The sequence below is a fragment of the Copadichromis virginalis genome, linkage group LG5 (assembly GCF_057382275.1).
Source record: "Copadichromis virginalis isolate Kocher_CV1m ecotype Utaka linkage group LG5, C_Virginalis_male_GT1.1, whole genome shotgun sequence".
In the NCBI taxonomy this organism is placed as follows: Eukaryota; Metazoa; Chordata; class Actinopteri; order Cichliformes; family Cichlidae; genus Copadichromis; species Copadichromis virginalis.
The window spans coordinates 14,703,296-14,721,225 of record NC_140622.1 but is presented as its reverse complement, the minus strand read 5'-3'; the positions used below and the strand labels follow the sequence as shown (position 1 = coordinate 14,721,225).

The 17,930-nt window shown below is 42.2% G+C and overlaps 3 protein-coding genes across 5 annotated transcripts in view; 2 read left to right on the top strand and 1 right to left on the bottom strand.

Annotated features, from left to right (window-relative positions):
- Window positions 1–1,164: 1,164 nt before the first annotated feature.
- Window positions 1,165–4,068, bottom strand: nudt2 (nudix (nucleoside diphosphate linked moiety X)-type motif 2). The gene is made up of 3 exons (XM_085456115.1): window positions 4,010–4,068; window positions 2,117–2,259; window positions 1,165–2,023 (listed from the first exon to the last, which is right to left on the bottom strand). The coding sequence occupies exons 2-3, from the start codon at window positions 2,241–2,243 to the stop codon at window positions 1,701–1,703; spliced, it is 450 nt and encodes a 149-aa protein (XP_085312241.1). The 5' UTR covers window positions 2,244–2,259; window positions 4,010–4,068; the 3' UTR covers window positions 1,165–1,700.
- On the top strand, window positions 4,026–7,217 carry rfesd (Rieske (Fe-S) domain containing). Of its 2 annotated transcripts, none has more exons than XM_085456114.1 (5): window positions 4,026–4,093; window positions 4,663–4,834; window positions 5,670–5,840; window positions 6,043–6,077; window positions 6,618–7,217. In XM_085456114.1, the coding sequence occupies exons 3-5, from the start codon at window positions 5,684–5,686 to the stop codon at window positions 6,903–6,905; spliced, it is 480 nt and encodes a 159-aa protein (XP_085312240.1). In that variant the 5' UTR covers window positions 4,026–4,093; window positions 4,663–4,834; window positions 5,670–5,683; the 3' UTR covers window positions 6,906–7,217. The 2 variants fall into 2 exon arrangements, with proteins under 2 accessions (XP_085312240.1, XP_085312239.1); XM_085456113.1 differs by having other exon boundaries at window positions 5,667–5,840.
- Window positions 7,218–9,053: 1,836 nt separating this feature from the next.
- Window positions 9,054–17,930, top strand: part of rhobtb3 (Rho related BTB domain containing 3) — a 28,199-nt gene continuing 19,322 nt past the window's right edge. Inside the window, exons 1-7 of one of the 2 annotated variants that reach the window (XM_085456111.1) lie at window positions 9,054–9,641; window positions 10,028–10,259; window positions 11,090–11,282; window positions 13,458–13,615; window positions 13,896–14,004; window positions 16,978–17,173; window positions 17,313–17,509. In XM_085456111.1, coding sequence (XP_085312237.1) covers window positions 9,640–9,641; window positions 10,028–10,259; window positions 11,090–11,282; window positions 13,458–13,615; window positions 13,896–14,004; window positions 16,978–17,173; window positions 17,313–17,509 — 1,087 coding nt within the window. In that variant the 5' untranslated portion in view covers window positions 9,054–9,639. The remainder of the gene's footprint in view (window positions 9,642–10,027; window positions 10,260–11,089; window positions 11,283–13,457; window positions 13,616–13,895; window positions 14,005–16,977; window positions 17,174–17,312; window positions 17,510–17,930) is intronic. The other variant, XM_085456112.1, reaches the window with a different exon arrangement.

The following is a 17,930-nucleotide window of genomic DNA, read 5'->3' as shown; positions in this document are numbered from 1 at the left end:
TGCACCTGGAGCTGTTGAAGGAATTGAATTATCTTGGCTCTCCTTCACGAGTGAGGAGTGGAGTGGAAGATAAATACGGTTTTGCGGTGTTGGTAGTGATGAGGGTCTTATACTGGAAAGTGAAGCTGTCAATTTACCAGTCTATCTATCTACAGCCATGAGCTCCTGCTAGTGACCAAAAGAATAAGATCACAGAAACAAGCAGTAGATGTGAGTTTCATCTGAAGTGTGTTTGGGCTCAGCCGTAGAGATCGAGTGAGGAGTCATTTGGAAGTAGAGCTGCTACTTTTCTTTATCAAAAACAGCTCACTGAGGTGATTCGGTGTTCTGACGAGGATGTCTCCAGGGCACCTTGTAGTGAGGTGTTTTTGTCATAGAACACCAGGAAGATACCTCGGGGAAGATCCAGGACACGCTGGAAAGACTACATGCCTCGGGTGAGTTGGTGGGTTTGCCACTGAAGAGATCCAAGGCGTGGCTGCAGAGGGGGGTTCTGGATTACTGTGCGAGATGATATTAGGAAGCACCATAGCATAAAAAGAAGCTAAAAAAGTAGCATACTTCACTGTTAATGTTTACTCGTGAGGGTAATTTCAAATCCATTAGTCGGCTTTTAATATTTGTTGGAAGAGCTTGTAATCTCTTGACAGACATAAAAAAATTATTACTGACTTACCTTTTTGTAAATATTATATTTTCTAGTATATTAAGGTAGATGTATCGGTGTTTCAGTGACCTCCACTTACATGATCACTGCCGTTGCCCGTTTGTGTCTTCATAATGACAGATGACAGGTAATTAAAACCATAAGCGCTCCCATTCTGCTTCTTGAGTTGAAGGCACACATTTTTTTTCCTCAAAAACTCTCATTTTATCCTTTCAAGCAAAGGCATAGTCCTCTATCGTGAAATCCAGAGCAGACTGTCTAACTGTACTTATATAAAAGAGCAGCAGTACCCAAGAAAAGGATGATGTTTATTCTCACCATTTGCTTCTGAGCAAATAAATGTATTTAGATCCAAAGATGTTGTTTTTTTAACTGTTATATTTAATGTAGAACTTTTCCTCGTGACAATGATGATGTTAGTTATCTGTTGCAGCTTTTGATATCAAATGTGCAGCTTTAGGAAAAAAAAATGTTTGTCCCCACCATGTGGCAGCATCTGCTGCTTACAGTTTATTTTTATCATTAGTGTTTCACTTGACTGTTCTATTATTAGCCCAGTATCCCCTTGCATCTTTGTAATGCATGTTTAAAAAAGAGAAAAAACAAAACAATCCATTCAGAAATGATGTAAAGCTGAGTAAGTATCAAAGGTAGGAGAAAACCTTCGTGTTGGTCTAAATTTAATTCAAACTGGAGACAGACCGAAAAAAAATGACCAAAAAAAAACAGCTGTAATGCACAAACCTGCAATACAGCTTATTTACAATCATAAACGCATCATTTGTGCATTTAATCCTAGCATTCAACTGTTGATTTTATTTTCTCTCTGATTTTTTGTGACTTAAGGGAGTCTTTCTCTTACATAAGGTTCTGGAAAGTATTTAAAGAAAGACAAGGCAGGGAAAGTCAGACTCATTCAGTTAAAGGAATTAGGAGCAGTGCTTTCAAAACAGATGCTCTTCCAGAAAATGGTACGATCCCACATACCAGCAGGAAGTTACTTCCCATTTATGATCTTCTCCTCTGTGACACATCATTGTTTGTCCTGACATGCCTCTAGGTGTCTGTGTGCTGCTCTCAGTGTGTCCTGCAGGTCTTTGTACCGGGCCAGAGTGCAGGCTTCCTCTAGCTGGGCCCAGCGGTAATCCTGGTGCTCATCAGACAAAGTCACAGCAGTCCCTGGGTCCTTCAGCTCAGCCAACCAGTACAGCACCTCTTTGGGTTTGCCACGCACCTCATAGTGCAACTCCTGAACAAAGCCTTTTATCACTTTCAGGTGCTCTGCCCCAAGCCCCGCCTCCTCCTTGGTCTCTCTCAGTGCTGTGGTGAGGTCATCCTCACCTGGGTCCACATGACCTTATGGTGAATTTATTAGGGGGGAAAAAAGACTCATTAACGTGTAATTTTCTGTAATGAAGAAAAAATCAATCTAGTGTTTCTTAAACACACCTTTCGGTGGCGTCCAGTGGTGTTCCCCATAAGATGTCTGCAGAAGGAGATACTCGATGTTGCCTGGAGGAGGGATGCGGCCGACTAGACGGCGAAATATGATAAAGCCACAAGCTCGGAGTACCATCTTCCTGTTAAAGCAACTTATACACAAACACAATTCCTCTGTTATTGTGTGTTTGCTTTCCAGAAAACTAAGGACTTTATTGGATGATGACAACATTTTATAACCGCAGATATAGAACAAATTTAAAGTGTCAAACCACAAACTCATGCATCCTGCACTCAACTAAAATATAACATTTCTTTCAACAGTGCCTTAATAAAAGTCCAGTGCTAGTCATTTTTTGTTGTTTATGCATCATGTTTTGCATTTGTTACATAAATGTGTATTTTACAGATAAGGTGCACATGCCCACAAATATTAACATAGACAAATGTACATATACTCACAGGCCACTTTGTTAAGTACACTTGCTCAACTGTATTAATCCAAATATTTAATCAGCCAATCACGTGGCCACAACTTTAAGGTCAAGACGACTTAGTGAAGTTCAAAGTACGTGTCAGAATAGGTGATTTAAGTGGCTTTTCATGGCTGTTGGTTCCAGTTGGGATGGTTTAAGTATTTCAGAAACTGCTGATCTACTGAGATTTTGCCACAAGGCCATCTCTACGGTTCACAGAGAATGGCCTGAAACACAGAAAATACGCTGTGAGTGGCAGTTCACTGCTTGACTATACTATGCTGATGCCAGAGTTCAGAGGAATGGCCAGACTGCTTTGAGCTGACAGGAGGGACTCAAATAACTGTTCATTACAACCAATGTATGCAGAGGAGCATTTCTTAATCCACAGCATGTCAAACCTTGAAGCAGGAACAAGAAACTGAAACAACAATTTACACGGTCTCACCAAACTTGAACAATAGAAGATGGTCGTAAAAATGTTGCCAGGTCTGATGAGTGTCGATTTCTACTGCAACATTTGAATGGTAGGGTCAGAATTTTATGTAAATAAGATGAAAGCATGGATCCAACCATACATCAGGCTGGTGGTGATGGTGTAATGGTGTGGGAATTATTATCTTGCCACACTTTGGCCTCTTGGTACCAATTTTAACTTCACAGCCTGCATGTCATTCCTTTTAAGACCACTGTGTACCCATCTCTTGATGGCTGCTTCCAGGAGGATATTGTGCCATATCACAAACTTCAAATGATCTCAAACTGGTTTCTTGAGCACGACAAGTTTTAAGCCAGGCTATTCCCTGTATTTGAATGGCCAAAAAAGCTCCTTTGGGATATGCTGGAACAGGAGATTAACATTATATTGACATGCTGTCATATCAATATGTACCATAACCCATAGAAGAATTAAGGCAGTCCTGAAAACCAAAGGGGGTTCAATCCAGTACTAGCAAATTGTGTATATCGCTTTTTGTTAGTTAGTTACTGCAAAGATTAATGATGGGTACATTTATTATTGTACATGTGGTACTAAGTCCTGTGAAAATAGTTATAAACACTCTAAACCAGCTCAGTGCAGGTTTTGAAATGTAGCTTTGCGGGAAGACTAATTCTTTTATATATTTATTTTAAAATCAAGCGACAGTTAAAGACTAATTCTATACCAGATTCTATGGATTTATTTTGTAAAACACAGTCGCGACGATTAAATATTTACTGACGGAAAGAAATGTGTTAGTATTTACAGCACACGGTTAGCTAGCTTTCAAATCGGATGTGAAGCCTAATATGAGCTTCAACCGCCGCTTTTATGGTGGATGTTTCTGCTCCACCGGACGCACTGCTGATCTTCACCTCATGCTCACACACTGCACGAGGCCATTATAAGTCAATTATTTTCAAGAAATCAGCGCAAACTACTTACAGTGAATGATTTGACAAGGAAGAGAGAGCGGAGCGCCGAGAAAATACTCCGGGCACTCTGCAAAGAATGACACAGATAGTTCCGGTTTGTAGAACAAAAATTATCAAATCAAGTCTAAACCAATCAATAAATATAAAAAGTATTCTATTATTGGCTTATATAACGTATGTTAATATAGCATTACATCACTAAATTATTCCTGTTAGCATATATTCTGTTGTCTCTATAATATAATGTCACTATGCAAACCGGTTATTAAGTCTATAATAATGTATTGTGCATAATGCATATATGTAAAATATATCATTATATGTTTCTTTCACATGAAAAAAAAAATCTCTGACCAATAACGTCAGCTGTAGAATCAAAACACTAGTATAAAAGCCAGTTTTGATTAAAAAAAAAAATTTATCTCCTAATTTTATAAAGCTACTTTCCACCACCGGTACAGCTCGTTTTACTTATGATAATTCATCTTGAATTATGTTAATTTTGAGGTGAATCCCAAAGCAGTTAAATGCATTGGACTAAAATAAAAAAAATTAAATGTACTTATATGTGATTTAAATAACTAGGTTTTTTTTTTAAAGAAAATGATAGAAATCTCTCCCAGTGAAGGCTTAAACCAACGCATTTCTTTACAATCTTTGTAGCTGATGTGCCTGAGAGAAACTGATAAGTAATGTATCCAGTGTAGGACCAACCAACAGACAGCTTGTGTCTGAAGATAAAAGACACGAGCCCCCACTTTTCCCACACAACCCTGGGCTGTCAGCTGTACACTTGTTCAGCTTGACAGAGGCGATACAGCGGCTGACTTTCAAGGTAAGGCGATGCAAAAGTAAAATGAGTTATTTTTGAAGCAAAACCACCAGAGAGAGGGGCGCAGAGGTACTGAAAGTCCTTAAAGGATCACTTGAAGACTTTTCTTCTTCCTGATATTTCATTATATTTCCTGCTTGCTCATTTCAGCTGGCTGTGCTTTGGCCACAGGCTTCAGGGCATGTGACTTTCGCTGCTACTACTACTGTGCTTACTCATCCTGTGTGTAGGGCTCATTATTCCACTCCACTATACATGAACATGAATCATCCTCACATTCAGATATTTTTGGTATATGCTGCCTACAAGGAGATCAGACGTGGAGATGATGTAGCACTCTGATCTTTGGATAACCCATTCTTGTGTTGAATGATGACAGCTGAATCTCTGTCAGTTTTTTTGTTTTTGTATTTCCCATTCAGTTTGTGCCAATTCATGTAGGTCATTTAGCGAAATCACTGTTCTCTTGTGTTTAGCACAGCAGCTTTATTTTCTATACTACGATGGATACCAAATAATCATGAGACAGATAATAGGGCTTAAAGCTCAGGGCCTTGGTGTGTTTGGAGCAGAGCTGATCAGTGCCAAGAAATGTTCTTACATGAGTGTTCTTGAGTTGTTCTGGACTTAATTTAAGCTGACAACTGTGAGGTGAGGTGCCAACACAATAATCCCAGTGACGAATCCAAAGCCCACACCTTTTTTACGTGTGTGGATTCAGTTAAGTTTTTACCCTAAAATACACCATAGTCACTTTGGGCCACATATGAGAATGATGGAGGGACAAATACACACAACCTTGAGAACTGATGATATGACCTTCTTGACCTCAAAGCAGCATTTGGCAGCCACATGGAGGAGAACGAGCAGTCAGCAAGAGGCCTCCATTTCGTGGGCAAGAAGGATGAACTTATTGAAGCAAAGCGGTCTTTCAGATCAATAGAAGATCGGGATATACTGATTATCTACCACCAGGGAGTCTTCTATGCTATGGATTCTTACTGTTACCGTAAGTGCAATTTTTCTAGTGAAAAACTCATAGTGGTCACTGCAGAGAGAGGAAATACACTGGGACCTTTAACACTGGGCTTCATTATTTAATAAATTATTGAACATTTTAGCACATGTCATCTGGAAAGTGTGTCCTTTTTAGCAAACTGTTAGTATGTTTGTTTATTTTGTGATACACTGATACCCCGTCATTTCGGCAGATGCTGGAGGAATGCTGAACAACGGCGACATTGAGGTGAGTTTCAGGTTTAAATTACGAGGGTTAGATCAAGACAACATTCCAAAATATCAGAGCAAATATCTTCTACAATCACTCAAGCAGTAATTTAACTAAACACATGAATACTTAACACAGTTTTCATATCTGAATTTACTGCCATTCACTACAAAAGCCTTGAACAAATAGTGCCTCATCTCAACCTTCTCAACTGATCTTCTCTAACTTTGGCTGTTTTTAAGAAATGTTATTAATCACTACTGCTTTTAAGTAATCTGGTATCTGTATTATTATAGTTATTATTTCTTTTTTCCCTCCCCCTTTAAACCACCTTGAATGACTATAGCATTTAAGGGTGATATATAAATAAACTTTCTTTGCCTTGTCTTAAGTTATTATCTCATTCCTGATTTAACATATTCTTGTATCTGCACAATAATGACTAAAGGCAAATGCTGGGCTAAGGCTGTGAGGATATTGTATTATTATTTTATAGTGCAAAGAAACCTAAAATGACATACACACAAGGTCATTTATCTGCCTTTTGTCCACAAGCAGGAAATTAACGGCAAGCTGTGCATAATTTGTCCGAAGCATAAGTACAAGCTCACTCTAGCCAAAGGGGAGTGCTTATACAAAGGCAACAACCCCAAGGAAAAGCCACCTGTGCCCAGATGGTACTCCAAGGGTGTGAAGCAGAGAACGCACACAGTCACAGAGAACAATGGGGAGATCTACGTCAAGCTCTCCGATAACCCAAATTGGATCGAATCAGATTACTACCAAGGAGAAAAAGGCAAGATAGAACGAGCCAAAGCTGAGGCGTCTGAGAAGGAAACATCTTGACAGTAATGGATGAAGATTGCACCCAAGTGTTTTCTTTTTGTCTGCTTTGATCTCCTCTAAATAATTGCATGATGACTGTATGGCAAGGTTGTTAGTGATGACATGCACTCTGTGGTCAATTTATTAGCACTCAGTTGGATAGATAGCTCTAAAGTGGCTCTTGTTTTTGGTCATTTTTGACTGTATTTACACGTTTGTTTGGGTGATGGTTTATTTCAAACACTGGTAAAGCATTGCCATTTAACACTGATGTCTGTTTGTCAATAGCATCATCTCCATCTCTAAATAAACATTTCTAAGGATGAATTTGGATTTCTGTGTCATCCATCTCATATAGGACAGTGACATCCAATACTCTTTGTGTAGTATGCATACAGGGAAGGAATCAGTAGCACTGATGAGATCCTAGAGTGGAGTGGTTTTGCAGTATCCAAGTCTCTGTATTGCTTCAAATGGCTTTAGAACGCAAGTATATGATCTCAGAGGCTGCATAGATTTACGTATTTGGGATTATTGTCACATATTTTTTCCCCCAGTAACTGCAAAAAACGAAAACCTGTTTGCTGAGAAATTAGATAATCCAAAAAGTCTTGGAGGGTTGCAGATACAGCACGCATTTGTCTGGCTCTGCGGCCTCTGAGGGGGCCCTGCATATTTTGTATAAAATGTATGGTTTTTGTTGGGGATACTTTTATTTGTATCCAGTATTGCATAGGTGTCAAACTCTGGCCCGCGGGCCAAATTTGGCCCGCAGCCTAATTACATTTGGCCCGCGAAGCCATACCAAATTACTATTAGAGCTGGCTTACTGGTATTATACAGCTAATATATATATTGTTTAGTATTAAGCTTTGCTTGTTCCATATTCAGTTTTTCAGCAAACCTTGTTTGAGTCCATAAGAAAAGATTCATTCTTATATCTAGAGGAAGATTTTTTTTCAATAAATATTAATGTTAGCCCGCGACTTTGTTCCAGTTTTGAATTTTGGCCCACTGTGTATTTGAGTTTGACACCCCTGCTGTAGCTCAACTGCAGGCATTAGCTGGATAAGCAAAAGAAGATGGATGGACGGATGGATTAACAATTTCACAAAGCAGGGAAAATACAGTTAGTGTTATTATTATCTATTTCATCACATGTCAGTAGAATTAATGTGACTTAATGCATGGCTTTCCTATACTTCACATGCAGTGCAAAAGAATGAGGCTGTAGCATTTCTTAACCATTTGATATGACGGGTCAAGGCAGCCTGTCACATTCAGATTATTTCTCTGTTTCTGTACCAGAATTGTACAATAGTGACATTGGTTGAGAGCACAAATGCTGTGGGGTATAGAGCCCCTCTGTGCATGAATGATGCTGTTCTCTAGCTGGCTTATAGCAAACTCAGTACTGTGTGACTCTTCAGATACAGTCAAGAAAGACCCATGGTTTACATGGAATAAGGGGGCAGTTTAATTACATAATCAAGTTGGGAGTCTTGACAGAAGGCAGTGGCCATTGTCTGCAGGTGGTCATTTGCAATAGGTCAAGCGGTGGGCTGTTCGTCAAGATAAAGAGCAGACTGTGGGGAAAGTGCTTAGCAGGGCCAGTGCATCTGCCAGAAGGAGAGCATGTAAGCAACACAGATTTTCAGTGTAGAAGGGCATTCAAACTCAAGCCCTGGTTTTATGTTATGCATTATTCATAATGGCTGCGAATGACCCATGAGGCTCTGATTAAGCCTTTAAGGGTCAGGCTATTCTTCCCCTCAATTCTCAGTGGATGCCCTGGAGCTTTTCCAAGAGGGCCAGCCAGATCTTATTATTACCTTTTACCTACCTCTCCCACAACAACAAAACACCTCCCGAAAAAAAGCTGGTTTAAGCATTTTAAATGTCGTCGCAGTGTCAGCAAATAGCCGGTCGCGTGCTCACTTTGGTGGTCATTATTGTTATCCCTGTCATTAACACTGAGCCCCGTGCTTCCAGCTCGAGGTAATTAACTTTTGTGTGAACGCCTGTGGAGGAGTGCGGTGACAGTGTGGGGCAGCGGAATGGTGGCAGGCGCACACACGAGCCGTGCAGAGGGGCAAAGCTGCGGTGAGGCAACAAGGTGTAAGTCCGAGTAAACAAAAACGGGTGAGGGTGTTCGTTTGTGCGCGTGTGTTGGCGCGTGTATGTCCGCGCGTGCGTGCTGCTGAGTCAGACGCGGCCGCTCACGGTTCAGTCAGCCCTCCTCTCTCTCTCTCTCTCTCCCTCTCTCTCTCTTCCTTCCCAGTTGTTATTTTGCTAGCGACACTTTGTTTCATCCACCGACGTCATCTATACAGTCTGGACACCGAGGCGCGAAGCTACCCTCCCTCTCCGTAGTTAATTGTTTCCTACCGACTGACAACTTGTTCGCCTGTTAGCGCACTGGCTGTCTGTCCATGGGCGCTGCTGTTTACACACTCTGCTGCTCCTCCTCCGCCGGCTGGGCTGTCCGGTGCGCCTCTGCGGTCGGTTCGGGACGGTGTCGAACTCCGCTTTTATGAATGAATAACGAGACGGGGAAATGCCCGTGACTGCGAAACTCCCCCTACAGCCGGGCTCCCGGGGGGCCAGCCACCGATGAGAGGGATTACCGACGGAGCCGAGCCGCGGCTCATTGCGGAAAAAGCGAGCCTTGACTGCAGACTGGCGTGGAAAGGCACCGTGAGAGGGAAACGGGCTCCATAGCATAAAGCAGCGGAACGAAACCGCGGTGACCACAATGTAAGTTCCTCTGGAGCTGCAACTCATTAAGGCTTATGAAGAGATGGGGCTCCTGGTTGCATGCCTTATTGATTTTTTTCAGTATATCACTGCTTGGAAAACACACAAAGATAGCGGGAATAATTTGTCCGTCTGAATTATTCTAACATAATACCCACTCAGGTGTGATAATGAAGGCCTGGGCGAGCTTCTCTTCAGTGATTTTCAGTGACATAGCCGTGATGCACTGTCTCCGTGAGAGACATGAATAATAAGGTCCAGTGCAAAGAGAGGAGCCTCCGCTCCCTCGGTGCTCTTTGATCATCACCATCATCTACCTGTGTGGACTGAAGGCACCTGTGTGATGCCTTCAGTCCACTTTCAACCACGAGTTGTCTGGCTTGCAGGTCCATCCACATCGTGGCGCTGGGCAGCGAGTGCCCCGGAGGAGTCGGTCCAGGAGATGAGATGTTGGGGCAGGGGCAGCTGCAGGGGGGGTTGCTGTGGAGCTACTTGGGTCAGGGAGCCATGGTGGGACCGTGCGACCTAGAGAGCAGTATGCACAACCCGGCTTTCATGGAGTACACCTCACGTGTCTTTGGAGATGTCACGGTAGTGGTTCGGGATTGTCCCAGCTGGGTAAGAGACAGGTGGTGTGTTTGAGTGAGCAGACTGAGAGAAGCAGAGACACCTGCATGAGTCAGCTGTTACATTATGACTTTGGCTTGTGCATGTATTTGTGCACTGTAAGTCTGATCTTCAAGTGCTATTATGGCTCTTTTCCTCTACATTTACATCCTCTTGATAGTTTATTTGTTTAAAATAACAATCTGCAAATTTTATGCCAAATCAAAGGCATTTCCAGAGTACTGTGAGAAAATGTGAGTTACTTAATGTATATGCTGTTTACTTTTCAGTCTGCTTCTGTTTCTCAGAAGATACAGCCTTCTACAACATTTCAACTTCCAGCAGCCCTTGCCTTGCAGCGCTGATTGCAGGCTTTATAAAAACGTCTCTATTCTTAGGACGCTATTTTAACATGCATTGCAGAAAAAACCTGATGAAAGAACTTTTGTTCTTAATAGCATATGCACTGTTAGGGTTTTGTATGCATCCTATTATAGGCCTGTCTAACCCCGTCAGGGGTGTTGCTGGTGGAAGTCTGTTTGTCTAATTCTGCGTCTCTGCCTTTTATTTTTAATTCAAAATGCTCAAAGCTTTCTGAAGTGTTTTTCCTTCCTAATGGGTTGAATTAAGTTGGTTTAGAGTAGCTAGCCTCATAAAGATCTCTAGGGGGTAAAGTTAAAAAACCCAGTTACACTGATGAATTTGTACTTACATGAGAGGAAGCGTTAGGTTTATATGAGGTGTGGTGAAGACAGGGGTGTAGATACATCTCTGTGTATGTCTTTGCTTGGGTCTCAGCCCTCCATCTATTTACAAATGTCATCCTTTCCTTGCCTTTCTAGGACTTGCTGGACAGCGACTGGGCCAGTGTTTGGAAAGTTCTTGAGCAGGCGGACATTTTAGTTATTAAATATTCAGTCACTGACAAGCTGGCCTTCCAGCAGGTCAGGAATGGCTATGCTCCGAGACTCCGCCCACTCCTGAGGCACTGGGGCGTGCCCGTCATCCTCGTTGCTGTGGGAGCGCGGCTGAATGGTGAGGATGCCTTTTGTTCTGTGTTTTTGTTGGAGCAGGACCTAGTTTAGTTTAGCCAACATGGCTTGCCAACCCTCCAACTGTTTATCGTTGCTGCATATGAGCTGTCACTGTACTGGATATCCTGGCAATTTCAGGTCAGCTGACTGTTACCTAAGCTGTTGGTTTTGGTTTCGGGACAGCATTATGCTCTTCTTGCTGAGATCACTCAGTGAGTCTTGTATCCTCTAGCATGTCCACACAGCAATCAGGAGGATGCTCATGATTAACTCTCCTCTTGGCTGCCTTCAGGCTGTCAGCTCACATGCTTCCCCACAGGAAACACTCCAAAGAAGTACAGTGTACAGTACAACTTTGGGGCTTTTCTGTTCCAAAAAAAAGAAGCCTTGCTTGTAGACAAGAGTTCATTGTCGTGGTGCAAAAAAAAAAAAGTGCACCAGAACAGAAGTATGTGCCTTCAGCAGGATAGAGCACACATTTACAGCCTTACTGGAGGCTGCTTAACAAAATAAGCATTAACATAACACACGTGTTGGCATCTCAGTGAGTGACCCACACCCTGTTAAAATTAAATCCTGTAAACAAGCCCATCAAATGTACCAGGTTATATTTTTAGCACGTGTGCTCAACATACTTTGAAATCCTGTCAGAGCACTGCAGCAGCGTGATCACAGTGAAAGTCAAGTCTGAAGAGAGAGAAAAACGAGAGGGGAGTGGATCACTGTAGACCAGAGCTTTTGTTTGTGTTTGTGTTTTTTTTCTTTTTCTTTTCTTTTTAGCAGCTGCTGTGAGTAGTTTCATGCAAGCCCCCCCCCCCCCCCCCCCGCCCCCCCCCGCCATTGTGACTGCAGAGAATGACGGCTGAGGTCTGAGCGCTTCCTGTCTTTAGACCACCTAAGGCACATCTGTGGCAGGGGGAGCGCTGCCGCACGTGCATTAATGCAGCCATTAAACCAGCGAAGAACGGAGGAGCGCAGACAGATTTATCCAAGGGCACGCACGCACACCATTGCTCGCACAAACATACCACTGATATGCCAAGTCACAGCCGCTCCGATGCTCACGCGCGCACTTACACACACTCCTTTTCCTGCTGTCACCCTTGCACTCACTCACACGCTCTCAGCCTGCCATCGTCTCTGTGTCACGCCTGTGGGTTATTAGCAATATGATTTATCCAGTGCCTCGGGACTTGGCTGTATGTCCTGCAGATTCTGCCTTTCTCTCTCCTCCTTTGTGCAGCCCTTGCTCTAGTCTTTTTTTTTTTCTCCTTCAAGATAATCCCTCTAATTTTCTGTCTGATTCTGTTTCTGTGGTCTCCCTGTGCACACATGCCACAGTACAGCCAGTCCTAGTCCACGTGCCACTGCAGATTTTACACATCTATATGATCTTGCTGTACAATTACTGACCCCCCCCCCCCCCCCCCCCCCTCATTAACTTGCTGAAGAAATTGCAGCTTGGGGTGTGCAGCAGAAATATTTTTAAAATCCAAACGTATGCATGCATGCTTTCCCTTTTAAAAACCCTCGCTAGCTCTCTACATAGTCACCCAGAGAAAGAATTGAGGAATCGGGAAAAAGGGCGAGGCCACACCATAAAAGCCACATGTGGTTGTAGCATCTGGTTCATATGTTCTGATTTGTGAAACATGCTTTCCATTCTAGTTTAGTTTGCAAAATGTATTTTTTGCTCCAGCAGCACTGACTAACAACACTTTTGCATTCTGTAAGACGGAAGTAAGGGCATTGTTTTTTGTTTATTATTGTTTATTTTTCTACAACTTTTTATTGTAATTATTGAGGAACATTGCTCATCTGAACAGGCTAAGTGTTTGCCATGGGAATTTCAGTCACCTGAAGGGAGGGTGTGTTTGTGACTATTTTAAATCTAATTATTTCTTAGAATCTGTTCAATTTTGCTGAGTGCCCTTCAGTGCGCTGCTACTCCTTTGTCACAGGCATGTTATTCTTTTCCACTTCCTCTGTGCTTGAGTGGTTCAGTAGAACTCACTGAGTCACACATGGATCTAGTACTGCCTTAGTAGGTTCATGCTTCTCAAAAAGGATAATGTAACATCAATAGCACATGTATTCCTTCAGATATACACACATAAACTAGTTATTAGTAAAGTGTGCATTACCTCATCCTACACTTGAATTCTACTGTTTTCAGATGAAGGCCCCCCCTGTACGTGTCCACTGTGTGCCTCTGACTGGAGCAGCTGCGTACCTCACAGTGAAGGTTTGCAGTTGTCCCGGGACTTGGGGGCCACCTATCTGGAGTTGCCCTCCCTCAACCATGTCTTCGTGGGTCGCTACTTTGGCAGCGTGGTAAGTGATGATGCAACACTGGAGTCAGAGTTGATGCTGTGGTGTGTTTTTGACTCAGCGTCCCCAAAGAAGAGAAAGACAAAAACACATCTCAGGATGTTCTTTTCCTTCAAAGTAGAGTAACTCTGCGTTTCCAGATTGTAGATACAGTGTTTAGTAGGGGAGACAGTGACAGGTTGGACGTCCCGGGAAGTTATTTCTAAAGCAACAAGATGATGATGTAACTTCACTATCTTTGTACAGATTTTGAAATAACATGTATGTTGTTTGTGTTGTTTAGCTGGAGTACTTCATGATTCAGTGTCTGAAACACAAAGCCAAAGAGAGGCCAGAGAAGAGGCGAGGAAATAAAGTGAATGAACTTCGCCCCCCTCACTTAGAACAGCCAGGTCAGAGGAATACTATGCCAAGCAATGAGTTATCCTGGCTTTGTTTCAAGTGTCATGCATGCCTGCCATTTTTAATTCATTTAAGCAGATTTGTAGCCTGTGTGTGTTTTTTAAAAATATATTTCTTAATTATATATATTTTTGTCAATTGCCGTGTTTATGGTGTTTAGAAACATTCAGTGAACTGGATGGATTGTTACCTTTTGAGCTTACATAGCCATAAAAAGAGCTGAGCACAAAGGTTTTATCTGGATCAATACGCTCTGTTCCAAACTGGAAAGACAAAGAGCTAGGTAGACTACTTTTATTCACTGACATTTGAATCAATTTTAGCCTGAGCAAACAGAAGCAGTAACAGCTGAGTTCCCTGCGTTTGGTGGAGGCAGCTCAATGATTGTTCTTATGAGACTGTGGGATTACTCCTTAACCTCATCTTTTAGTGAAGCCCTCTCATGTTGTCAGTTCAGCGCTTGGTCCTGTATGTTATGTGTTTTTAATTTTTCATGCCTATTATTGAAGTTAATTATTCACAATATGTTTCCCCCAACAACAAAAAAATATCTTTATAACCAAATAAATGTGTTGATTATAATGATTTTTGTCAAGGCAATGGTGATGAGCTTCTAAAATCTAGAGCAGCGGTCCTCAACCTTTTTTGCGCCACGGACCGGTTTATGCCTGACATTATTTTCACAGACCGGTCTTTAAGGTGTCGCGGATAAATACAACAAAATAAAACTAGTACCGGTACCGAAAAAAAGAAGATTTATTCATAACACACGTGAAAAGACCCAGGAAAACCGAGTTAACGATAAAAACGATAACAAAATAACGCTGAAAACCGATAAACCCCCTGAAAACCATACATTTCACACCTGAGCCTCAACTCTCGCGGCCCGGAACCAAACAACTCCGAGGCCCGGGGGTTGGGGACCGCTGATCTAGAGAAGAGCGATCATGGATGTTTAAAAAAACAAAGAAAGACCAGACAGTTTCTCCCAGTTCTCTCTTTAAGTCGCTCACACTACAAAATGACTCAAATGGTCCATTATAAATCAAAAAGTTGCCAGTTAATTGCTGACTAATTACTTAAGATGTTATTTAGTCTTAGTCTGCTTATCTGAAATTCAGAATTTTAGATGAAATTGCAATTAAGCTGCAAAAAGCCACTCATGTTAAAAGTTCTCTCTCTCTCTCTCTCTCTCTCTCTCTCTCTCTCTCTCTCTCTCTCTCTCTCTCTCTCTCTCTCGCTTTTTTTTTTTTTGAGGCCCTTGCAGATTTATTGCAGACTTAATCAAACTGCGTCTTATCCAGTCACATTCTGCAAAAGACCACAAATTATGAGGAGATAAATGATCAAAAGAGGCTAAACCTCACAGAAAGGCTGACACACAGCAAACAGCTTAGACACAGCGAGTTTGATTACTGTAGAAACGCTGAAAAAGAAACGGGCTGAGCTGGAGTGCTCGGTGGCTGCATGTCTGCTGCTCTCCCTTTCTCTTAATGCTCTGCTTTTTTGGACGCTCTTTGTCCTAATTGGATACAAGAGAGTCTGATTAAAGCTGCAACTGGCTGCTGGATGTTGCCACAAACTGAAAGCTTTCTGTGCGCTGAATTTGAAACCAGGAAATTAAAAGTAACAACTCCAACCTCGAGTAGACGAAGTAGTCTGGTGTTGTATTCAGGGAGGGGGTTAGAATACAGAGCTGCACTCCTTGGTTCACTTTTCTTCTCCTCTCTGCTATGGCCATTCCTGCATGCAAAGTCATGCTTTTAAAAAAACCGAAACACCTGAACATATTTAACACAAACTACGCTGTTAAACCTGTGTTAAATATCGATCCGAGCAGGTTTCCGCTTTGCCTGTTTAAATCTGACTGACATTTTTAAGTGCTGCCAAAAAAATGGCAGCAAGTGCCTGCAGGATTTATTGGTGTCGTTCGACACTGCTTAGCTCCCTTTACGGTGTAGCTTACATTAACAATGACATACGGGGATTAAGAAGCGGCACAGTTGTCATGGCTAAAACAGAGCACTCATAAAAAAGGAGATGAGCTCCACAGAGGTGCAGTAAGTATTAAGCATCAATAGGAATATAATAGGCCAATGATTAGTGAAGCTGAAGCTCCCTCGCCCTGCCTTCTTTGTTCCCCTGCTCAGTGCTTTTTTACTTTTTACTAATTTGACTTCATGAATGCATGAATCACTGAGCGTGCACAGCTTTGCCTCCCATTTTTCCAAGAGACGCTTTGTTGTGTTTTTCTTCGTTGCAATTTTCTGTGTATTCACGTTTGTCATGCAGTTCACTGCAAATCGTTGTCTTTTTTTGTTGGTTTTTCCTTTTTGTGTCTTCTTCATTTATTAGATTAGTTCCAAATCTTTTTAATCCCAAAGTTTTGGGGTGTGCTGTTCATTTTAGTGTTTTATCACCAAAACAATTTAAAAGTAAAGTTGACAAATAAATGTCAACTTCAGGTCCTTTTTCAGTCTCTGACCAGACCAGACCAGACTAGACCAGAATTTCACTGCAGCAGCCTTGAGCTACTTTCATCTTTTAAGGACTGTTATTAATGCAAAGACAAACGTACCTGGAAGCCGTTCTTTAAACATGAGCAACAAGAAAGGACAAAAATGACCTGTCTCTTTTTCTTGGCTTTAAAATCTCACTGTGCTGTTGCTGACAAGATCACTCCCTCGACCTGCATTGTACACCCCAATTTTTCTCTGAGTTGTCAAAACTCATTGCCAACAGCCTCCCAAGAAAACACAAGTACAAGTAAACAAGGCAGACTGAAGGAAAATTGAGTACACCAAATATCAATACTAAAACACTCCTGAGAGGCTTTGAACATAACAAGCCCATTCAATATTCTGTGTTATTCTTTGATATGGAGGCAAACTGAATTTCAGCAGTAATTGCTCATCATCTCTGTCCATCCTCACTCGTTTCTTTTGTTGCTCTCTTCTGTTCAGCTCGTCTTCCCCCTATTAGAGTGGAGGAGTCCAGCTTCTCCCAGGACATGCAGTGGTTGTTGGAGCGTGGCGTGCAGTTCGCCGATGTGGCTTTCTATGCCGGGGATTCTGGGAAAGAGCTGGGTTGGGCGCATGCCGCTGTGCTGTGTGCTGTCAGCCCGTACTTCAGACAGCTACTCCTTGGGCCCAAGACCAGGTAGGAGAGATATTAACCTCTTCACAGCATGGGGTTTAATATCCTATTTCACCACCTGAGTCTGTAGCCAGCGAGAGCCCAACTATTTCGGCAAACTTCTCTGTAATTGAAACATTTTCTTCTATCTCTGGTTGGACAGGGAACGTCCACAGTCGCGGTGTGTTTGCAGAGAGCGTGACGGAGGTCCCCACTCGCTGCTTTCCACCTGGGATGGGAGTATTATTGATGACATGCCGAGATCAGATGGACACCTGACGGGACGCCTCACTCGTCTGGTGGTGAAGGACCCCCTGCTGTGCATGTGCTTGTGGGAGACTCTCATGTTCATTTATAGAGGTAAAAACCTCCATCCAAAGAAAGATTTGTTGCTGTTATCCTAAATCTGCTGTTATGTATCTTTATAGAAAATGCCATCATGTCCATTTATCCAATTTAACAGCCACTTGTAAGCTCTCGAGGTACTGAATGTGGAAATCCACCTGATTCCTAGTGTGACTGAATGAAATCGAACAATTTGACAAATTAGCTGATGGATGTTTTCTAAGGTCAAAGAAAATGAAACGCTATATCACAAACCTCTCTTTTTCCAAAAGAAAGAGAAGTGGTGTGATATCCTGTACTGTATGTGTTGTACCAGCTGACAGAAAACTCACAGGCCTCACAGACGTAGCTGCAGACTGAAGATTAAAGGTTCTGTAATCTGAAAAATCCCTTCTTTGCTAGGAAACTGTTCTGGGTACGCTTTGGATACATTGCT